Genomic DNA, 24,129 nt, shown 5'->3' with positions numbered 1-24,129 from the left:
GATGGATTTAGAACATATATTTATATATCCATAGAATGTATTTGGAAGGATACAGTAGACTCAGTTAACAGTGGTTTCTTCTGTGGAGAAGGACTGGGAATTTAGTCAAATTTAGTGTGAACTTTTTTATACTATTTGAATTTTCTACTATCATGTACATTGCTTTTTCACTTATAAAACTGACAAAATGTGAGAAAAGTAGTAACTGAATATGTTTGAATATATGCACTTTAATTTTACTTTAATGCATTAGGTCTTTTGGAGATTTGGAGTCTGGCATTAACCCCTGTACATACACATGAGCAGGAGGCACAGTTACACATATATTATGGCTGTGACACTAAAGCATTCTCAAGGTGGCATTCACATAGTCATTTGACTTTCTTTTGTTTATTGTTATAAATGATACACATGCAGTATCTTTCCTCATAAGATAGAACAGCATTTTGTATTATAGTGCTAAGTTTAAACAAGAAAGATAGTCCTAATGCAACAGTGTGCTCTCTCCCCAGTTAGAGATGTTTATGATTATTTCCGGGCTGTTCTGCAGCGTGATGAAAGAAGTGAACGAGCTTTTAAACTAACCAGAGATGCTATTGAGTTAAATGCAGCAAATTATACAGTGTGGTAAGTAAAACTCATCATTAATATTTCCCACGTAAATGTGTCATGTTTTAGTTCAGATGGCTCTTTTTTTTCCTTAACTAAACTTCAGTTGTTATCAAAATAATAATTCATGCTATGAGTTTAAAAGTCAGAGACTGAATGAAAAATGACATCCTCTGCCTCCTTCCTTCTCACTACCAGGGTCCCACTCCCCAGAGGCAAGAACTCTTAGCTGTTTTTTCTTAAGCTAACCTGTATATTCTAAATATGCTGACCCACATTTTATAGTATTTCAGAGTATTCCTTTTAACAGATTGCTTTTTTTGGTTTAGTTTCATTTTCTTTGTGCCAGTAAGTAATTTGTCTCCCATGTGCTCTGATATGTATAAAATGTGTCATTTCTGCTGAATACAACAGGTAATCCTTCAGCTCCTTTTTTGCTTCTTCACCTGTACATCTAGTTTGGGCACTGTACATCTAGTCTTCAGCTCTTTCGTGCGTTCATGATCCCATTTCCAGACCTGACCCTCTTTCTCTTTATTGATTTACTCTCATTTTACTGACCACATTCTTGAATAGAAGAGAACTTATAAAAGGATGTGTGGAAAAACATTTTTGAGATTTTGTACATTGAAAAGTGTCTTAATAGAGGCTCTTCTCAATTTTATTAGTAGAATTCTAGATTAGAAATATTTTCCTTCAGAATTTTAAAGATGTTTTTCTATTTCCTTTAGCCTCTATTGAGAAGACTCATTACTTCACGTTTAAACCTTTTTAGTAGGTCCAGGGAATTTTTTTTTTATGTTCTTTTGATAATTCCCTCTCTCTTTCCTCTGTTTTCTCTTTCTGGAATGTTTTTTTAAGTCACATGTGGTATCTTTTGTATTGCTTTTTCTTATTTTCATTTCTTTGTCTTTTCATTTACATTTGTGATATTTCTTCAACATTATCTTCTGACTGTGTCTGTGCTCAAAAATTTCTTAATATCCAAAAGCTCTTTTTTGTTCTCTGAATTTTTTTTAATAGCATCTTATCTTTTCATTGATGTGTGACATACTTTCATTTTTTTGTGTTTGTTTTGGTCTCTTTCTTTCATGTAAATATTTTTTTGAAATCCTTGACTCTCCTTTCAAACTTATAATGGAGGCAGGACAAATCCTGATTGGAAGCTCTGTGTGTGGCAGGACTTGTCGACGGGCGGGCTTCACTGTGAGGTTAGTGAGTGGAGATGTGGCTGTTTTGTGTGAAATCTTTACATGTCAGCAGTTCTCCATCTTTTCTTGTGGCTAGTTTGTTCCTCCAGAGAAGAGTCGTCTGGTTATTGCCTCAGGAGTATGTGTTTGGCTGCCACAGTTCTGGGGGTCAGGCAGGGGAAGATGGGTTGGGTGGGGGTTCTCAAATGTTTAGTATATCAACATTTTACGTTTCCTTGTTTCACCCTATATTCCTTTTCCTCACCCTATATTCCTGTGTCTGTTAATTCCTTTCTGCTTCAGATTTTTCCAGAGAATAAAGCCACTTATGTCTTGCCAGGTTTAAAAAAACGAAACAAAACATGGTTTCTTCTCCTGTGTGTCTCCTTTACATTTACACAAAACCCTTCACTTCTGACATTTCTAGTCAACAATGGCTATGGGTTTTTCCCCTACCAAGGAATTTTCTCTGATACCAGTTGTGTATCCTACAATTTAACTCAGTTCTGACATTGTCTACGTGACATTGTGTACATACCTGAGATTCAGATAGCATCAGATCCCCCAGGTTTAAGGGCTCAGTCCCACAAGACTGCCCCCTATTTCAGATACTCAGTGCAAGTCCATTTGTCACCTGTGCTTCTAACTGATGGGCTATAAATCAGAGGTTCCCATGACCCCTTCTTAGGGTTCAGTTAATTTGCTACAGTGGCTCATAGAACTCAGGAAAACAGTTACTTATGTTTAACAGTTTATTAAAGGATGTGATAAAAGATACAGATGAACAGCCAGATAAACAGATACATAGGGCAAGGTCTGGGAAGGTCCCAAGCTGAGGATCTTTTGTCCTTGTGGAGGGTATGTCCTCTCCTAGAACATGAATGTGTTCACCCACCTAGAAGCTCTTCAAACCCCCTAGTATTGGGATTTTATAGAGGTTCCCTCATATAAGCATGGTCATTTAACTCTATTTGTAGCCCTTCTACTCTATCCAGACAGTGGGAGGTGGGCTGATAATTCCAAGGTTTGGTCTTCCTGGTGACTAGGAGCCACCTAAGCACCCCACCCAGAGTTGCCTCAATAGGATGCTTCTAGTACACTTATCACTTAGGAATTTTTAAATGTTCAGGAACTCTGTGCCAGGAACCAGGGGCAGAGACATACACATATTTTTTTTTTGTTTATCTCATACCAACTTACTAGATGTTGTCACTTCTGTGTTCAAGGTTGGGGGAGGGGTCTTGGCTGTTAAGGGCTATTTCCAGATTTTATACTGTTTCCAGCCCCATCCTTGATTCCTGGTTTTGGGAATACCTGACACCTCTGATTTCTAAACCTTTTTCCCTCTGTTGGCAGGTTTTTAGCACTTTCTGTTTTTCAAAGTCAGTTAAAACTTACCTGTCAGCTTACCATTTCCCATAATTCTGACCTTTCCCAATTGCTGTGGTATCCCCTTGTCCCTAATTCTCTTTGTCCTGTGGATTTATACTGTTTTCATTCCTTTACTATCATTTTATGGGGTTTTATTAGGGTAGGAGGATAAACTTACTTACTTAATCTACCATGTTCACTGGGATTCTTAGTATGATATTCCATCATTTTGGAATGAATCGCGTCTAATATGCACTTTCTTATCTTTTAAGAAGTTCCTGACTGTACATAACACAAAGTAACTTAGAATGCATTTAAAAATCTCCTAAGTTTATTTGCTGTTTTTTTAAAAGGCAGTACGTCTGATAACTTTACCCATGTAAACCAAGATGCTTGTTTATGTCCATGCTTTATGAAGCCTAATTTTCTTTAATAATAATAGAGAAATACTGTTATAGTCCTATTTAGCATTTCATTTTATTTTATTTTATTTATTTATTTTTTAATTTTTTTTAACGTATATTATTTATTTTTGAGACAGAGAGAGACAGAGCATGAACAGGTGAGGAGCAGAGAGAGAGGGAGACACAATCTGAAACAGGCTCCAGGCTCTGAGCTGTCAGCACAGAGCCCGACGCGGGGCTCGAACTCTTGAGCTGTGAGATCATGACCTGAGCCGAAGTCGGACGCTTAACCGACCAAGCCACCCAGGCCCCCCTTAGCATTTCATTTTAAAAGACAACTTTCAAAGCAGCTGTTTGTCTTTTAGTATTTATTGAGTTGGAAATTTTGAATTAAAAATAGACCAGAACTAATAATCATGTCTTTAGAGAAAAGTTTTTTTTTTTAATGATTTGATTATACCTATGAAGAAATTAAAAAAAAAAAAAAAGAAAGAAATTAAAGAGAAACGTGTTTCATTTATAAGTAGGATATTTGTGGTGGCTCTAAAAATACAATATATGCTGATGTTTGCAATGGAATTAATTATATGAATAATATATCTAAACAAATAAGCTGTATCATGTAGGGAAATATTATAGGTAAAGAGGTGTCTTTGATTTGCCTGCAATAGAATAGTGGTAACCAGTGTTAACTGAAAATAATCATTAGTTAACTGAAAAAAATCATTTGTTGCCTTTCACCAGTTTTAGTTCAAAATGCTGATTCTTCCAATCACCAGATAGTTGTAAGAGTTGGGACAACCCCATGCAATTCCATTGCTAAATTATTGGTTATATGGAATACCTACCAAAAAAAGAAGCGTGTCTAACTGTATTGTTAAAGCTTTATCTGATCCTGTGGCTAGTCAGTTTATGTGGAGTAATGAAACAATGCTTAATGTTTGCTATAGGCATTTTCGGAGAGTTCTCTTAAAGTCACTTCAAAAGGATCTACACGAGGAAATGAACTACATCACTGCAATAATTGAGGAACAGCCCAAAAACTACCAAGTTTGGTAAGATGAAAATAGGAAGGAAACATGTCACTATGCTCATATTACCTTCCCAGTGATGAGATTATAGGGAATTTGTTTCTTTATAATTTAAGTACTTTGCATTGGAGCTAATGTTACCTGTCTCATAGGGCTTTTAAGAGAATTAAATGAGATAATTTTATGTTTAGTGCTTAAAGTGGTACCTAACATTTAGTTAACACTCAAGTGTGTGTACTGCTATTATTATTTAAAATTTTGACATTAGCATATAATACTGCTAGAAAATTTTTGAGTGAAGAATCTGAAAAAATGTTTTCTATCCTGTGTGTTATAAAATGACTTGACTGGTATTTTGATCTTTCATTCGTTTATGTATTCAAAAAATTTATATTGATGCTGGGGATACAAAGGTGAACCACACAGTTTAACAAGGAAAGCAAATAATACAGCCAGTTATTTCACAGTGCAGTGTGAAAACCACAGTGTTTTACAGAGTATATTTGTTGTAGAAACTAAGCCCTAAGTTAGCATGGACAAAACCATAGGGATTATTATGGGTGAGGGGAATAGAATACAATGAGAAAAAAGAGAGGCATTTTGGAGCAGGAGGACAGAGAGCAAGTAGGAAAGAAATAGAGTTTGAACAGTACCCGTCGTATACTGAGAACCCCTTGAATTAAAGCCACTGTGGTTGCTGTTATTGTGAAGATGGAGGAGGAGGTAGTGGTGAAGGTTCAACTTTCATGCGGAAGGATGTCTTTCTTTTTCTTTCTTTTTTTTTTTTTTAAGGTTTATTTATTTATTTTTGAGAGAGAGAGAGAGTGCGAACAGGGGAAGGGCAGAGAGAGAGAGAATCCAAAGCAGGCTCTGGAATTTTGATGCGGGGCTCGAACTCACACACTGCAAGATCATGGCTTGAGCCAAAGTCAAATGCTTAACCAGCTGAGCCACCCAGGCACCCCAGGACCTAATTCTTAAGTTTTTCCTAAATTACAAAATTAGTAGGAATCTAGAAAAATAAATTACTAGTGTTCACTGTATTGGAATTTTTCTGAAATAAATTTAAAAGCCTTTACCTCTTGAATTTTCCTCTTGGGTAGTATCTTGCCTTCTTAATATTCTGTAAGATGAATTTTTATTTATTTTTTTAAATTATTTTTTTAAAATGTTTATTTTGAGAGAGGGAGAGAGTGAGTTGGGGAGGGACAGAGAAAGAAAAATCCCAACCAGGCTCGACACTGCCAGTACAGAGCTGAATGCGAGGTTCAAACCATGAACTGTGAGATCATAACTTGAGCCTAATTAAATCAGATGCTCAGCCGACTGAGTCACCTAGGCACCCCTATAAGATGAGATTTTAAATTTTCCATGCATGCAAATAAATCATTTATTAAGCATTAAATCTTTTTCCTTTTCCCTGTCACTCCTACTCACTTTTATATTTTTATTTATTTTTTTAGAGAGAGAGAATGCAAGCAGGGGAGAGGGATAGAAGGAAAGAGAGAATCCCAAGCAGGCTCCACACTCAGAACGGAGCTGGATATGGGACTCAATCCCAGACCCTGGGATCATGGCCTGAGCTGAAATCAAGAGTCCCACCCTTAACCAGCTGAGCCACCCAGGTGCCCCCCTACTCACTTTTAGTATATTGAATACTAATGGATTTTTTTAAAAAACAGCTTTGTTGAGATATAACTCACATATTACACTATTTACTGATTTATTTATTTATTTGTTTGTTTATTTATTTTTAAGTAAGTTCTACACCCAATGCCAGGCTTGAACTCATGACCCCAAGATCAGGAGTCTCATGCTTTACCAAGTGAGCCAGCCAGGTACCCCTACTGTTTACCTACTTAAAGTGTACAGTTCAGGGAATCTGGGTGGCTCAGTCCGTCAAGCATCTGACTTCAGCTCAGGTCATGATCTCATGGTTTGTGAGTTCAGGCCCGGCATCGGGCTCTCTGCTGTTAGCACAGAACCCAATTCCGATCCCTCTCTCTCTGCCCTTCCCCGCTTGTGCTCTCTATGTTTCTCTCAGAATAAATAAACTTAACTGAATGAGCCATCCAGGAGCCCCTATTTATTTCTTTAAGTTTATTTATTTATTTATTTATTTATTTATTTATTTATTTATTTAAGTTTGTTTGTTTGTTTGTTTATTTAAGTTTATTAAGTGTTGGACTCTTGGTTTGGGCCCAGGTCATGATCTCATGGTTCGTGAGTTTGAGCCCCACATCCAGCTCTGCGCTGACAGTGTGGTGTCAGTTTAGAATTCTCCCTCTCTCCCTCCCTCCCTTCCTCTTTCTCTGCCACCACCCCCCTCAAAAATAAACTTAAAAAAAAAAATGTGTACAGTTCAGTGGTTTTAGTATAGTTACAAATATGTACAACCATCACCACAGTGACTTTTAGAACATTTTTACTAATAAATTTTTATAAATATTTTAGCTAAAAAAATTTAAAAAATAGACTCCAACAGAAAACCTAAGCATTTTTCTAGTACAGAAACAACTCTTGACAAACTTGGCAGCTTGTCATAGCTAATTGCCAGAGTAGAAGTGAATTCAGTTCTGCCCATGAACTAGTGGAGTGAGCAGTTGCTTGTATGGTGATGCTGTGGACTTCAGAAAAACAGAGCCTGTTTATAACCAGAGGATCTTCTATACTGGATTAAGTAGTATCACATTTCCTATAGTCTCATTATGCCATCTGGGAATGTTTCAGAATTCTTAGACAGGATCTTGTACTGGACTTCCAGATTTAGCTTTAAATAAACATTCTTTAAACCCTGAGTATTTTATTTCATTTTACACACAAATTACTGTTTTGTTTGTTCAGCTCTTACTTACTGTTCTGGAACTTTTCCCTCTTAGTGTTTCTTCTGTGTTACCTTTTCTCTCCAGTAGAATCTTGAGAATTAAAGGTGAATTTCTGTTTTTTTTGAGTGTCCCTCCACATCGCCTAATACAATACGTGCAGTTGATACTTTAGTTCTTGGATACATTAACACAAAACCTCTTTCTTTTCCCGGCCTTAGGCATCATAGGCGAGTATTAGTGGAATGGCTAAAAGATCCATCTCAGGAGCTGGAGTTTATTGCTGATATTCTTAATCAGGATGCGAAGAATTATCATGCCTGGCAACATCGACAGTGGGTTATTCAGGTATTGCCTTTCTTGTTACAGTGTTTTTCAGATTGTTTTACCTGAATTAAATAATTAAAATTACTGTTGAATGTAAGTATACTCCTGAACTGAAACACACATATAGATCATTACCCACAATTACAATGACTAAGAATTATTAAGATACTTAATTAAACCTGACATCCTTCATGTTGATTAATTTTATAACCTTTCAAGATATGTTGGTAAGTAGCTTCATATTAAAGAAGAGTAATAGTAATTTTTATATTTTTTAGATTGAATTTGCATCCCATTTTATATTTGCTAGCAAGTTGAATAGAAAATGTAGTTGTAATTTTTTAATATAACTGTATTATTTTAATTAACAAGGGCATTGTACCTACTGGGGTTTTGCATACATACAGTTTGGAATATGATGTTACAATAATAGTATTTTATTTCTGCCCACTTGTTAAAATTTTATGCTAAATCCTGAATAGTAGAGAATAGTTAAAACTCCCACTCTGGGCATTTTATTTATTCTATCAAACAATTCTAGTGTTGTTTCCTATGAATTTTTTCCAGTGATTGCTACTTTGTGCACTATTCATTATACCAAGAGGATTTCACAAAATTCTTTTTTTTACTTAAAAATTTAAACTTTTCTAAATTTGTTTAAAGGGATAAATTTTCTAAAGATTTTTGGTATTTTTTTATGAAATTCTACCTTTTTGCCAGTATCGAATAAGAAGTATAACTCCATTGGCTTTTTTCATAATTATCCCCAATTTTTGCCACATTTGTAAATTTTGACCATTTCATTTATTTTCTTAATTATCTTTATTGTTTCTCTTCTCCCTATGATCTTTTTTTTACTAAAACAGCTCCATAATGTAAAAGTTTATATCTAAATCCAGTTTTGTATATTTCTCCACATGTATTTTAATGTAGTTTTATCATATATAAGCATTTTTAATATTCCCTTTTACTTAATATTATATATTCATATCAAATCCATCAAATTAATACACTTTACTATAGTTTATCATTTTATTATTACTGAGTTTGGGTTTTTTCCCTCTAAATTTTCACCTTAAACAATGCGTAAGCATTTAGTTACATAATGCCTTTTTTTTGCCTGTGATTTAGTCCTTTAGAGTAATTCTTGGGTCTATTTAAATAGTATAAACATGCCTCTTGGTATCTAAATTGTTCTCAAGAAGATGGTACTGAATTACAGGACACTTTGCTTTGTCTTCCTAAAATTTCTTTCCTTCCTTGTGACCGTTCCCTTGTCTTTGATGACTTTTCTTTCCCCCCTTCATTTCCTTGACCTGCAACTAGCACTTTCCTCCAACTATGTGATGAGTCCCACCCACATCTTCAGTTCTACCTAGCTCTGCTGAAATTTTATTTTTTATTAATAATGAGACATTTCTAGGGGTGCCTGGGTGGCTCAGTCGGTAGAGCATGTGACTCTTGATCTCGGGATTGTGAGTTCGAGCCCCACTTTGAGTGATTTTATTGAAAATAAAATCTTAAAAAATAATGGGACATTTCTAATTGGATATTCTGTATTTTCTCTTAGGAATTTAAACTTTGGGATAATGAACTGCAGTATGTAGACCAACTTCTCAAAGAGGATGTGAGAAATAACTCTGTCTGGAACCAAAGATACTTCGTAATTTCTAACACCACTGGCTACAATGATCGTGCTATACTGGAGAGAGAAGTCCAGTTAGTAATCTTCACTTGTTCACTCATTAAAAGAACATTTGTGTACCTGTCAGGTGTCAAGCATTGGGGTTACAGCAAAGATCAAGACTGCTCCTCGGGCACCTGGGTGGCTCAGTTGGTTAAGCGTCCGACTTCGGCCCAGGTCATGATCTCACAGATCATGGGTTCAAGCCCTACATCAGGCTGTATGCTGTCAGCTCAAAGCCTGGAGCCTGCTTTGGATTCTGTGTCTCCCTCTCTGTTCCTCCCTAGCTTGTGCTCTGTCTCTCTGTCTCTCTAAAAATATAAACATTGAAAAAAAATTAAAATAAAAAAAGACTGCTCCTGATCCTGCCCTCATGGAACTAGTAGGACAGAATACATGGATGAAGTCTATAATGACATATTTACAGATACTCTAGTATACGTCTACTTTGTAGTGTCTTACATTTCTGGAAATATCGTTAACTACTAGAGATTGAGAAGAAGTCAGATTTCATAGTGTCTAGGAAGCTTTATTTTAAAACGATCTCAGAGACTCTTGATATAGAACACAATGAGGGTTGATGGAGGGAGGTAGGTAGGAGATGGGCTAGATGGGTGTTGGGTATTAAGGAAGGCACTTGTGCTGAGCACTGGGTATTATATGTAAGTGATGAGTCACTGAATTCTACTTCTGAAACCAATATTGCAATGTAAAACAACAACAACAACAACAACAACAACAATGTATTTTATTAAATTCTGGTGACCTTTAGATAATAGTCCCTATAGGCCACGTTACTCTACTGTGCAGAGTTTAGAGCAGGATAAGTCTTTGTTGTAGGGAGCTGTCCTGTATGTTGTAGGGTTTTTATAGCATTCCTGGCCTTTATGCCTTTTTTTTTTCAATGTTTATTTTTGAGAGAGAGAGAGAGAGAGGGAGACACAGAATCTGAAGCTGGATCCAGGCTCTGAGCTGTCAGCGCAGAGCCCAATGTGGGGCTCGAACTCATGAACAGCGAGATCATGACCTGAACAGAAGTCAGATGCTCAACCGACTGAGCCACCCAGGCACTATGCCCTATTATATCAGTAGAAAACCCCTGCCCCAAGCTGTGACAAAAATGTCCGCAGATGTTGCCAAATGTCCCCTGTGGGGCAAAACCATCTGCAGTTGAGAACTACTACTTTAGCATACAAAAAGCTGTTAAAAGAGAATTTATGAATTGGCATGAATATTAATATCCATAAACATTAATAGCCACCTCTTTTCTGACTTTGTCTATTTTGTCTTAATGTCTGTTTTAAATTTGAATATATTTATTGTTTTTATAGCCTGATGAGAACATACTTACCATTTTAATTATAAAAGTTGTTTTAGGGGCACCTGGCTGGATCAATTAGTAGAGCATGTGACTCTTGTTTTTTTAATGTTTATTTATTTTTGAGAGAGCACAAGCAGGGGAGAGATGGAGGGAGAGGGAGACAGAGGATCCCAAGCAGGCTCCGCACTAAGAGCAGCAAGCCTGATGTGGGGTCCGAACTCAGGAACTGCAAGATCATGACCTGAGCTGAAATTGGATCCTCAACTGACCTAGCCACCCAGGGGCCCAGAGCATGTGACTCTTGCTCTCAGGGTTGTGAGTTCAAGCCCCACGTTGGCCTAGAGTTTACTTTAAAAAAAGAAAAGAAAAAAAAGGTAAAAGTTGTTTTAACAGCTCCTGGGAAGAGCTGATTTTTATGACCATCTGCTTTTATCTCCTTTGCCATTACTTCTCTTTGGATCAGGGCAGCTGGCTTTTCTTTTGTGTTCTATATAAGGTTCTGGTGATTTAAATTAAAAAAAAAGAATGGTTTATAATTAAGTGTCCTGCATTAACTCTCTGTTTCAGGCGTCTTTCTGGAGCAGCCACATACCCCTCAAAAACATCTTACACTTTCTTTTTACTGTTCTGTTCTCCAAAGCTGCACTGTCCAATATGGTAGTCACTAGCCACATATGGCTGCTTAAATTCAAATTAATTAAAATCACATAATTCAGTTCCTCAGTTGTATGAATCACATCTCAGGGGTTCCGGATCCATATGTGGCTAATGATTACTAACTATATTGGAGAGCACATATAAAGAACATTTTCATCTCTGTTGAATAGTATTGATCTAAGGGATCAATGAACTTACTGAACAGTGAACTTACTGAAATAATCATATTATTCTTAAATGTAAATACTGGGACTTGAGTAGAGAAAATTCGGACTCATCATCCAGCCCTTAATATATTACTTTTTTTTCTTTTAGAGTTGATACTCTGTTGTGAGGATTAGGACAAAAGTACTCTAAAGGACAGCAAAGTGTCATCTTTTTTGTAGAGTTCAGTAGCTTTCTTGCCAAAAGGTAGAATGCTTCAGGTTATTCTTCCTTAAATTAATCCAATTAATAATTAGGAATTTCATATTCCTTATTTATCATAGTGTACTTCATTAGGCTAGATGTAATAAGATACTTAAAAACTGAGTATGAAGAGTGGAAAGTGGGAACTTCTCATAGCCTTCAAAGGCAGGTTACTGGGTTTCTATTACCAAATAGAAATAATCAGTCAAGAATCTATGAGATTTCCAGGGGGTTTGCCCGGTTGGCTCGGTCGGTAGAGCATGTGACTCTTGGTTGCAGGGTTGTGGGTATAGAGATTATTTAAAAATAAAATCTTTAGGGGCACTTGGGTGGCTCAGTCAGTTAAGCATCTGACTTGATTTTGGCCCAGGTCATGATCTCACAGTGGTGAGATCGAGCTCTGCATTAGGCATGGAGCCTACTTAAAGATCCTCTCTCTCCCTCTTCCTCTGCTCCTCCCTCACTTGTACATGTGCTCTGTCTCAAAAAAAAAAAATAATAATAATAATCTTTAAAAAATTGTTTAAAAAAATAATCTAAAAATTTTCCATATTTAAGGTGTTACCATTAATGCAGATAAAAGAAAGTGCTTAAAGAGCTGTAGTTATCTAGAATTAGTTGTGTTAACTAAATTTTTTAACTCTAAAGAATATAGGTGTACCTGATGATTTGTTCTTTTCCTTTTGTTATAAAAGGAATGCAGTCTAGTTGTAGGGGGAAATTGTACTGGATTACATAAAGTAAAATATCAAAATCTCTTATTCTCTCTCTTCTCATACCCCATTGTTTAGAGTGAGCTACAATTAGTGTGAATCCTTCCAAACCTTATTAAATATATTTGCAAACATGTATTACAGCAATGTAGGCAATGGTATTATACACATTGCTCTTTTTTATTTAATATATCCTGGCCATATTTCTAGGAGTACACAGTCCACTAGTACTATTAATAATAGTTACCATTTATTAAGCATTTACTACATGCAGGAATTTTTATTTAATTTTCATAATTACACTGTGAGATATCTGATGAAGAACTTGAAGTCCACAGTAGTTCTATAATGTGCCTAAGAGCACCTGGATAATAATTGATGGGGCTATTAGAAGCTAGGCTTTCTGACCTCAAAGCCCATGTTTTAACCATTAATACAGATAATAGTTTAGTGCATATATATATAAATAAAATCCTTCAGGTATTGCCAAAGTGAAATTAATAGTCTACAATGACTAGTGAAGACATGCAGGGACATGGTTTTAAAAATAACTGGAAACATTAGGTCATGTAAAAATGTTGGAAAAAAACCTTTTCATAGTGCTGAGTGAGTTTATTATTACAATAGTCCCTCGCCGCCCCCTTTACATGTGGTTTCACTTTCCATGGTTTCAGTTACTTGTGGTCAGCCATCAGATCCAGAAACATGATCTTCCTGATGACATATGTATGGTGAGACATTAGGTAGTATAGTCTACTGCTCTGTCACAATGCCTGTCCTTTACCTTCATCTTATCATGTAGCATTTAAAAAAATTTTTCTGTCTTTTTTTGAGAGAGAGAGACAGAGTGTGAGCAGGGGGAGAAGCAGAGAGAGGGAGACACAGAACCTGAAGCAGGCTTGAGGCTCTGAGCTGTCAGCACAGAGTCCAAAGTGGAGCTCGAACTCACAGACTGTGAGATCATGACCTGAGGTCGGACGCTTAACTGACTGAGCCACCCAGGCACCCCATCATGTAGCATTTTATTATCTTACATCATCACAAGAAGGATGAGTACAGTCTAGTAAGATATTTTGAGTGAGACCACATTCATATAACTTTTATTACAATGAGTATATTGTTATAATTGTTCTATTTTATTGTTAATCTCTTGGTGTCTATAAACTAAACCTTATCATAGGTATGTATGTATAGGAAAAAACCTAGTATAAAGGATTTGATACTCTGTGGTTCAGGCATCTACTGAGAGTTTGGGAGCCTATCCTCTGCAGATAAAGGGGGACTCCTGTACTCGCTGTGAAAAAAAAAAATGCTATCCTAATGGCATTGCAATAAAACCAAGATTACTAAATTTTGGTAACTTATTTGAGCAAGTGTGTAGTAAAGCTTAGTTCTGTAACTCTTGGAATTTGTTGTAATTGGATCCGAATTATAGTTAATAACCTGGTTAAAGGGAGAGAATTACCATTCTGACTGGTAATCACGTCATGGTTAGAATATAAGATATATAATCACATCTTTTAGAATATAAGAAATATACATTTGTGTTGGTTTCTCATTTTTATTCTGTCTATATAATTTCCATGCTGTCTTATTTTTTATCACAGTTCCTGAGATTATGTAGTTCTTCTTTTTGAATGACTTATGATTTGTTGGGCATATATAGATCTTAGACTTTTCAAGATTTCTTTACCAATAAGAGGAAAACCTGTTTTAGCTGACATTTTCTTCAAAGGGAAAGCCTATATTAAAGGAAATCTTCCACATCAATTTCTTTTCCTATTGTGAGTTGAGCCTTCATATTAGTTAGGTGTCCCTTCCTAGAACTGGGTACAGACTTCCAGGAGGGAGGAACTACATAAATAATGAATTGATTCCTGCAGATTTGAGGGATTCTGTCTAATGTAGATATAAGTCCTAGACCTAGTCACAGCCTAATAAGATAAATGAAAGCACATATCCAAGCTCTGCTACAATCTTAGAAAACTGTTTCTAATTATTGCACTGCTTTTCAAATTATACACGTATTTATTTTCTTCTAGGTACACGTTGGAAATGATCAAACTAGTACCACATAATGAAAGTGCTTGGAACTATTTGAAAGGGTAAGAGGTTGTTTTGTATTGTTTTGTATTAAAACAACTGCTAATATGATGTATCATGGAATATGTTCCATTAATCAGATTCTAAAGGATACTAAAGAATTTTCCATTTTTCTGGATCTAAGGGAAGTGTAACTGTTAGACAGTAACACCCAACAGTGCCTTCTATCCTTCTCTTCACCTCCCAAGTACATACCATCATAGTTTTTAGAATAGTCCATGACTAGGGTTCAGAATAGTTCTATAATGTGCCTAAGAACACCTGGATAATAATTGAGTCTGGGTAGCTCAGTCGGTTGAGCATCTGACTTCGGCTCAGGTCATGATCCCACAGTTCGTGAGTTCAAGCCCCACATTGGGCTCTGTGCTGACAGCTCAGCTTGCTTTGGATCCTCTGTCTCCCCTTTCTCTCTGCCCTTTCCCTGCTCATGCTCTCTCTCTCAAAAAATAAACATTAAAAAAAAAAAAAAATTAAAGAATAGTCCATGACTAAACAATAATACAATTTTAATTGTATTTATGAGTCCTGTAGTCTTTATGTCAAAGAATGGGATATACATACCTAGACACCTAGTTTCTGTTTGGCTCAGGAATGTAATAAAGCCAAAGCAAACTATTTATAAGCACATTGCACAGATGGATAGCCAGCATTTCTGTTTTCATTTCTAGAGATCTATTAGAAGTCTTATTCCTTAAATTGACAAGATTTCACTTGCCTGGCCACTGACATAAGCAGGCTGCTTATTGAGCTTAGAGGTCTCCCTGGAAACTAGGCCCAAAGAGCATAAAGTACAGAGCACAGTCACATTTGTTGATGTGTCCAGGGTTGGGGCCTATAATATCTGGATAGCTAAAAGAATAAGGAACCTTCTTTAAAAAAAATTTTTTTATTTACATTTATTTTTGATAGACAAGAAAGAGACAGCATAAGTGGGGGAAGATCAGAGATAGATAGAAGGAGACACAGAATCCGAAGCAGGCTCCAGGCTCTGAGCTGTCAGCACAGAGCCCGACACGGGACTCGAACCCACAAACTGCAAGATCATGACCTGAGCCGAAGTTGGATGCTTAACCAACTGAGCCACCCAGGTGCCCCTGAATAAGGAACCTTCTTAAGAAGAAATAGAAACATCTCTGTTGTTTTCTTCCTTCACTTCTTAATGTTAAGAAGGTGTTTATTTTCTGATTTAATTGTGTAGCAGTTTGAGTTAATAAATGATCCTTTTTAAGTTTCATTATTGTTTTTAACTAATTGTACTCAACTTGTAATTATCCATGATAAAATTCACACGTAATTTAAAAATTTCATTTAGTTTCAGCTTCATTCAAAATAAGTTTCCTCTTGTGCATGTTACAGAGGTCATTTTCTCTTGAACTTTCTGTTATTTTTGTTCTTTTCTTGTCAGAATTGAGGATAATTTTTCTTTCAGAATTTTACAGGATCGTGGTCTTTCCAAATATCCCAATCTGTTAAATCAGTTACTTGATTTACAACCAAGTCACAGTTCCCCCTACCTAATTGCCTTTCTCGTGGATATCTATGAAGACATGCTAGAAAACCAATGTGACAACAAGGAGGACATTCTTAATAAAGCATTAGAGGTAAGCCAGTCGGGACTCTGCTTTTCTTCTTGGTGTCTCAGAATTCACCCAGTGTGGCTATATTCATGACCTTTTCAATGTGTTCACTCAGGAGTTCAGTGCAGGGCTATTTCTGCTGTTCAGGGCAAAACCCAGGTCACTAGTGAACAGAGTATATAATTATAGTGGTGTAGGTCATTTGAACATGATCTGAGTTTAACTGTATTGGCTCGAAAGCATTTGCTCTAGAGACTGATTTCCATTATCTTTAAAGAATTTTTGTTTTTCGTTTTCAGTTGTGTGAAATCCTAGCTAAAGAAAAGGACACTATAAGAAAGGAATATTGGAGATACATCGGAAGATCCCTTCAAAGCAAACACAGCACGGAGAGTGACCCGCCAACAAATGTACAGCAATAACACCATCTAGAAGAACTCGATGGAATGATTTTATTTTTTTAAGAGACTCTAATGCAGGAGTTTAAAACTAAAGTGATCATTCCCTTTGCCTGTGGTATAAAACGTGCACAGGTATTGCTTTTTAACAAGAACTAAGTGTGATGCTCCTTGGGTGCTGCTGCTATTCAGACTAGTAATTTGATTCTTCTTAAGCAAAGTGATTTGGTGGGGGAAGGAGAAGAAACAAAGTCCCGTTCAGGAACTTTTGTAGTCTTATCAACATTTGTTCTAATCCCTTAGCATCAGCTCTTCCCTACAGGGTATATGCGTCAGAATTTGCAGCATTAATGAGTGCGGGTAACTTGTATGTAATGCATATAAGGTAATTTAAATTTTGGTTCGGGAAGCAGGGAATGCAGTTGTTACATTAGAGCTGCTATGCCACACTCACAGTATCTTGCTATCACTGTAACCAACTAATGCCAAAAGAATGGTTTTATAATAAAATGATAGATGTATCCTAAAACAATGACAAAGTACTTTGGTTTTTTTAAATAGCATTTAAGTGTGTACAAGGGACATTGTCTCAGCTTAGAAGAGCCACTGAGAAAGAAAATACTGTCATAGAACTGTAGAAACCAGAAACATGATTATGTTAAAGAAAACGTTATTAGAATGAGAATTGGTCAGTTCTTTAAATTATTTTTTTCACCGTTTATTTATTTTTGAGAGACACAGAGACACTGAACATGAGTGGGGGAGGGGCAGAGAGAGGGAGACGCAGAATCTGAAGCAGGCTCCAGGCTCTGAGCTGACAGCACCAGAGCCCGACGTGGGGCTTGAACCCACAAACTGAGATCATGACCCGAGCCAAAGTCAGATGCTTAACTGACTGAGTCACCAAGGTGCCCTGAATTGGTCAATTCTTGACATCAACAAAATCTACTCAAGACAGTTTAGTCCTACAGGGTTCATTAAGGTATATAGTAACTCACAGAATGATTACCTGATCTTCCATAAATACATGGCCCAGCCACACTGTAGCACTGGGCCATCGAATTGCTGTTGCCTGTGCCGGGATCAGGAAACTGCTGACAGGCTGCCACTCAGGACTGTGCACCCCTGCCCCATTGCGTATGGGCACATCTGCTTCCCTTCCCACATGGTGCAGCTCCCAATTACAGGCTCACTCACTTTGGTGGGTCAGATTAGAAAGAACCTGAATGACATCTAAAACTCTGAACTGCAAAGGAATCTGGCAAATGTAGTTTATAGCTTTCCAGCCTCTACAGTTCAGGAAGACATGCCAGAGTAGAGTGAAGTGTTGAACAGGTTAGTTCTCTGTACCTGTGCATAATTAAATCTCACTTTCTGAATAAAGAGTTCTTGTTCAGTGTTCAAAGCACCAAACTACAACTAAAGGAATTTATATACAGTAGGATAGTCTTCTGAAGAATTTAGGAAATAATATTTTTAACATTTCATATCTTTTTGCTGTTTTAGACTCAAAAATCTGATTTGATACTTTAAATTGTCATATGAAGTCTCATTCTTAATGTAGACCATTTCAAGCGTTATACGGAACAAAAACCTTACAGAGAAGTTACAAGATAGCATTTACTCTCAGAAGCTATCTCATCGGTGTCCCAAAATTGATTGGATTCTGAGTTATAGGCTCAACAAAGTTCATCAAGACTGTTTAATAAGAAGCAGAATTTACACTGAGAAATGTAAGTGAAGCAGACCAGACACAGTTGAATTAGCCTGGTTACTTGGCATTTTATTTTCTGCCTGAGGTGGTAATTCATTTATTAAAACATTGCTTCGTGGTCATGGGATCAGGTGAGGAGGCTCTATGATTTAAATTATAATGATTTTAGGCTCTGCTAATCCTGACGAGGACCATCTCCTTAATGGACAACTGGACACATAGACCTGGCAGCACACTCCTTTCACTGGACCAGCAATTAACATGTCTGTGGAGGGGGCACCTGGGTGGCTCAGTTAGTTAAACGTCCGATTTCAGGTCAGGTCATGATCTCGCAGTTCGCAAGTTCGAGCCCCTCATCAGGCTCTGTGCCAACAGCTCAGACCCTGGAGTCTGCTTCGTATTCTGTGTCTCCCTCTCTCTCTGCCCCTTCCCTGTTCACACTCTGTTTTTCTCTCTCTCAAAAATAAACATTAAAAAAAAAAAAAAAAAAAAAAAAAAAAAACCACGTCTGTGGAGGAGTCTGCTAGTTCAGAACTACTTGCTTAATAACACTGTCACTGTGTTGCTGATTTGCACTGTTGGTGCAAAAACAATGGTGGGTAAAACTGCTGGTGCCTTACTACAAAACAAGGCAGTGGTACTCAGTAGTTGCTGTATTCTTCACTGCCACATATTCACTGAAACATGTCTTTGATGAGTCAGTAATTATATATTTTATTCACAATACTCTGTCTTTTCAGTACTTTGTGTGACCAAATGAGTTTGTGCATAAAGCATATCTTTCTGGTTGTCTTGAAGAAAAGCATTTGTACAATTGTGAAGTGGGCCAAACAGGCCACTTCTCATGAACACCACTTTTACTTGAAAGAACAGTTGATAAACTGGTTACTCATACTTGGGTGGCTGGCATACATTTTCTCCAAAATGAATGAAGAGTTTGTCACTTCAGTTTGTCATAGGAAACAACTGAGTGTTTATTGCCAATGATAAAATTTGAGTTTTCAAATGAAAATTTTAATCTACCGCGGTGAGGCTGGCAACTTCCCAATACCTATTACAGACATTTCAAATGAAATCAACATGTTATTAATTAAAGTGAATAATTTTTAAGAATTTTGATACTGTTTACATGTGTCAACAATTGGGAGAGATACATAACTGAAAGAACCATTGTTTTCCAAATGACCAATCCATGATGTTATCATGCATAGATAAACAATCCATTCAGATTATAAATCATAGAGAAGATTGCAGATTCCACATTACAACTGACCTTTGAAAAACCACCCCTTGTCAGATTTTGGTGGAGTATCAGAGTATCAGAGGTATCACAACTTCTGAAAAGGCTATTAAAATATTCCCTTTCCAACTATATATGTGTGTATGAGTCTGGATTTTCTTCATAGACTTCAACCTACACATTATATTGCAACAAGTTGAATGTAGAAGTAGATACAAAGATCTAGATATCTCTTATTAAGTTAGACTAAAGAGATTTGCAAAAATGCAAACTGCCACTTTTCTGTTTAATTTGGAAAATGCAGGTTTTATAAAATGTTATTTTTGTTAACATGTAATAGGTTTATTGTTTTAATAAATTAATAAAAAATTGAAATTTCAAATATGGTAAATGTCAATAGATATTACCCACATTAAGAAAAGCTGGACTTAGACAAGATTAAGACACCACTATGTCCTCTGGGACATCAATTTTGAGAGAGACCAGCAGCATGCTCTGCACCATGGTACCTTGAAAATGTTTATTGGCTATTGAAATACTATTTGGGGACAAAGAAGCAGAAGAGATTATCTGCCTGATGGAGTCAAGAAGGATTCACAAAGGAGAACAAATTTGTCTAGTTACATCCTTTAATAAGGCTGTAAACTTTACAATTGGTTATATCCCAAATACTAACTTATAAATTAACAGGACAGTCCAGAACATTTCCCTGGATCATTTCCATCTAGAGAAATCAATGTTTTTCAAACTGGATTGTAACTCATTAATGGGCAATTACATCAAGTCAGTGGGTCTGAACCAACTTAAAAAAAAAAGATATAGAAAATGTTTAATTTCACTGAATTCTCTCACATTATTTCTTTCATTCTACTTGATTTGGTGTATTCTAATATTTTCCCCAGCATTAATGAGTAATATTGTGTGTTAAGGTATACAACATAATGATTTGATAAATGTATATATTGTGGGATGAACTACCACATTTAAGGTTAGTTAACAAACCCATCATGTCATGTACCACTTTTTTTGTGGTGAGAACATTTAAGATCTGCTTTCAGCAAATTTCTCTAGTCTTTTAAGGAAGAAGGATAGATGATTGATACAAGACCCTTCTTTCACAGTTTACGCCTTTAATGCTATACATTTTCCTCAAGCAACTGCATTAACTGTTCTCGGAAATTTTGATATTTTGTATTTCTGTTTTCATTCAGCTCAAATATTTTCTGATTTCTCTTCTTGAGACAGCATCTTTGACCCATGGATTGTATAGAAATGTGTTTAATTGCTAAGTGTTAGAGGAGACTTTCCTGCTATCCTCTGTTACTGATTGAGTTGTTTGGTTTTATTTTGTTTTCAGTGGTGACTCTAGAAACCTTTCCACCATATAGGTCTCCTTACCCTCCACCATTTATACTGTAATTATCTTTTGTACTATAGCCACTTACATTAAGAAGCTCATCAGACAATTTTACATTTTGTGCATTCAACCGCCAAACATTTTAAGGAATTCAAGAAAAGACTAGTCTGTTACATTTACCCAGCTATTTACCATTTCTTTTACTCTTCTTTCATTTCTGATGTTCCAAGTTTCCTTCTCCTGTCATTTCCCTTTTGTGTGAAGACATTTCTTTAAGCAATTCTTTTTAAAAAAATAATTTTTAAAAGTTTATTTGTTTTGAGAGAGATAAAAAACATGAGCAGGAGAGGGGCAGAGAGAGAATCCCAAGCAGGTTCTGTACTGTCAGCATGGAGCCAAACTTGGCGCTTGATCTCACGAACTGTGAGATCATGACCTGAGCTGAAACCAAGAGTCAGACACTTAACTGAGCGACCCAGATGCCCCTGTTTAATTCTTTTAGAGTAGGTCTTCTGGTTGCAAATTTTATTATTTTTTCTTAATCTAAAAATATATTTATTTAACCTTCATTCTTGAAGGACATTTTCACTGGATGGAATTCTGGGTTTATAATTCTTGCAGCACTTGAAAAAATATGCCACTTCCTCTGGCCTTCATGAATTCAGATGAGAAATCTATCATTAGAATGGTTGTTTGTCCATAGGTTTCTCTCTTTCTCTCTGGCTGTTTTATAATTTTTTAATTTGTCTCTTGTTTTCAGTAATTTGATTTTGATGTGTCTGGGCATGGGTGTCTTTGGATTTATTTTTCTTGCTTAGCTTCTTAGATCTTGAATTTTTTACCAAACTTGGTATGTTTTCAGCCATTATTTCCAAATATTTTTTCAGCACTTTCTCTTTTCCTGTGGGACTCTGATGACAAGAATGTTAGACCTTTTATGTTTGTCCTACAGGTGCCTGAGGTCCTCATTTTTTTTTCTTTTTCTCTCTGTTGTTGGTCGGATTAAACAACTTCTATTAATCTGTCTCCAAGTTTAATGACTTTCTCTGTCATCTCCATTCTGCTATTGGATCTATAAAGTGAATTTGTTTAGTTATATGTTTTTCAGTTCTAAAATGTTTATTTAATTCTTCCTAAGTTCTATTTCTTTACCAATACTTTTTTTTTTTAATGTTTATTTTTGAGAGAGGTGGGAGTGGGGTGGGGCTGGGGGGACAGAGGATCCAAAGTGGGCTCCATGCTGACAGCAGAGAGCCTGATGTGGGGCTCGAATTCACCATTCATTTAGATCATGACCTGAGCTGAAGTCAGCCGCTTAACTGACTGAGCCATTCGGGTGCCCGTCTTTACCAATACTTTCTATTTCTTAAAATTCATTTGAGACAGAGAGAGTGAGAGAGAGCATGAGCAGGGGGGAGAGGAGACAGAGGGAAAAGAGAACCTTAAGCAGGCTCTATGCTCAGTGTAGAACCTGACACAGGGGTCAATCCCACAATCCTGGGATCATGACCTGAACTGAGATTGAGAGTTGAATGGTCAACCAACTGAGCCACCCAGGTGCCCTGTAATACTTTCTATTTTAACTTTTGTTTCTAGAGTGTCCATGATTGTTTCAGCATTTGTATAACTGTTTTAATGTCTTCGTCAGATAATCTCAATATCTGTATCATCTCATCATTGGTAACTGTCAATGGTTTTTCCCCATGCAAATTGAGATTTTTGGATACTTCATACACCTAGTAATTTTCTATATTATGGGCGTTTTGAATGTTATGAGACTCTAATTCTTATTTAAATCCTGTGGAGAATGTCAATGTTTTTATTTTAGCAAGCATTTGCTATAGTTAGGTATGGGTCACAAGTTACAACACTCTGTGGCTACATTCCAAAATCAGTTCAGTTTTCAAATATTTTGCAGTGGTATTTTTTAAATAACATTTTTAAAGTTTATTTATTTTGAGAGAAAGCACAAATGGGGATGAGGCAGAGAGAGAGAGAATCCCAAGTAGGCTCTGCACTACCAGCACAGAGCCCAATGGGAGGCTCAAACTCATGAACCATGAGATCATGATTTGAGCTCAAGTCGGACACTTAACTGTGCCATCCAAGCACCCCATTGCAATGCTCTTTTTTTTTTAAATTTACATCCAAATTAGCAGATAGTGCAACAATGATTTCAAGAGTAGATTCCTTAGTGCCCTTACCCATTTAGCCTATCCCCCCTCCCACAACCCCTCCAGTACCCCTCCCTCAGTTCTCCATATTTATGAGTCTCTTATGTTTTGTCCCCCTCCCTGTTTTTATATTATTTTTGTTTCCCTTCCATTATTTTCATCTGTTTTGTCTCTTAAAGTCGTCACATGAGTGAAGTCATATGATTTTTGTCTTTCTCTGACTAATTTCACTTAGCATAATACTATCCAGTTCCATCCACATAGTTGCAAATAGCAAGATTTCATTCTTTTTGATTGCCGAGTAATACTCCATTGTATATATATCACATCTTCTTTATCCATTCATCCATTGATGGACATTTGGGCTCTTTCCATATGTTGGCTATTGTCGATAGTGCTGCTATAAACATGGGGGTGCATGTGTCCCTTCAAAACAGCACACCTGTATCCCTTGGATAAATGCCTAGTAGTGCAATTGTTGGGTCTAGGGTTGTTCTATTTTTAGTTTTTTGAGGAACCTCCATAATGTTTTCCAGATTGGCTGCACCAGCTTGCATTTCCAACAATGCTATTTTTTTTTAATGGTTATTTTACTTATTTTGAGGGAGAGAGCGAGAGCACGCATGTGGGAGGGACAGAGAGAGAGGGAGAGAGAGAATCCCAAACAGGCTCCACGCTATTAGCGCAGAACCCAACACAGGGTTTGAACCCACAAAATGTGAGATTATGACCCGAGCCAAAGTCAGATGTTTAACCAACTGAGCCACCCGGGCATCCCTACCATTTTAACTGTTTTTAAGTGGTATTATGTGCCTTCATCTTGTGCAACCACCACTACCATTCATCTCCTGAATTTTTTTACCTTCTCAAATCGAAACTCTGTACCCATTATACAGCATCATTTTTAACAGCTGCATAGATATAATCTCTTTCAGAAAGCCCTATTGTTAAATATTTAGGTTTGTTTCTACAGTAAACATTCCTTATCCACAACACTTCATACAGTACATCTTGCACATGTATTCAATT

The 24,129-nt window shown here is 36.6% G+C and overlaps 1 protein-coding gene across 1 annotated transcript in view; it reads left to right on the top strand.

The window, feature by feature from the left end:
• Positions 1-17,150, top strand: part of FNTA (farnesyltransferase, CAAX box, alpha) — a 30,046-nt gene extending 12,896 nt beyond the window's left edge. The window contains exons 3-9 of the mRNA XM_042934704.1: positions 513-627; positions 4,525-4,629; positions 7,649-7,775; positions 9,325-9,473; positions 14,580-14,642; positions 16,070-16,241; positions 16,517-17,150. Coding sequence (XP_042790638.1) covers positions 513-627; positions 4,525-4,629; positions 7,649-7,775; positions 9,325-9,473; positions 14,580-14,642; positions 16,070-16,241; positions 16,517-16,639 — 854 coding nt within the window. The 3' untranslated portion in view covers positions 16,640-17,150. The remainder of the gene's footprint in view (positions 1-512; positions 628-4,524; positions 4,630-7,648; positions 7,776-9,324; positions 9,474-14,579; positions 14,643-16,069; positions 16,242-16,516) is intronic.
• Positions 17,151-24,129: the final 6,979 nt, after the last annotated feature.

This window comes from Panthera leo, chromosome B1 (genome assembly GCF_018350215.1).
Source record: "Panthera leo isolate Ple1 chromosome B1, P.leo_Ple1_pat1.1, whole genome shotgun sequence".
Taxonomy (NCBI): domain Eukaryota; kingdom Metazoa; phylum Chordata; class Mammalia; order Carnivora; family Felidae; genus Panthera; species Panthera leo.
Note: the sequence above shows the minus strand (reverse complement) of the source record. Positions and strands in the feature narration are given on the sequence as shown.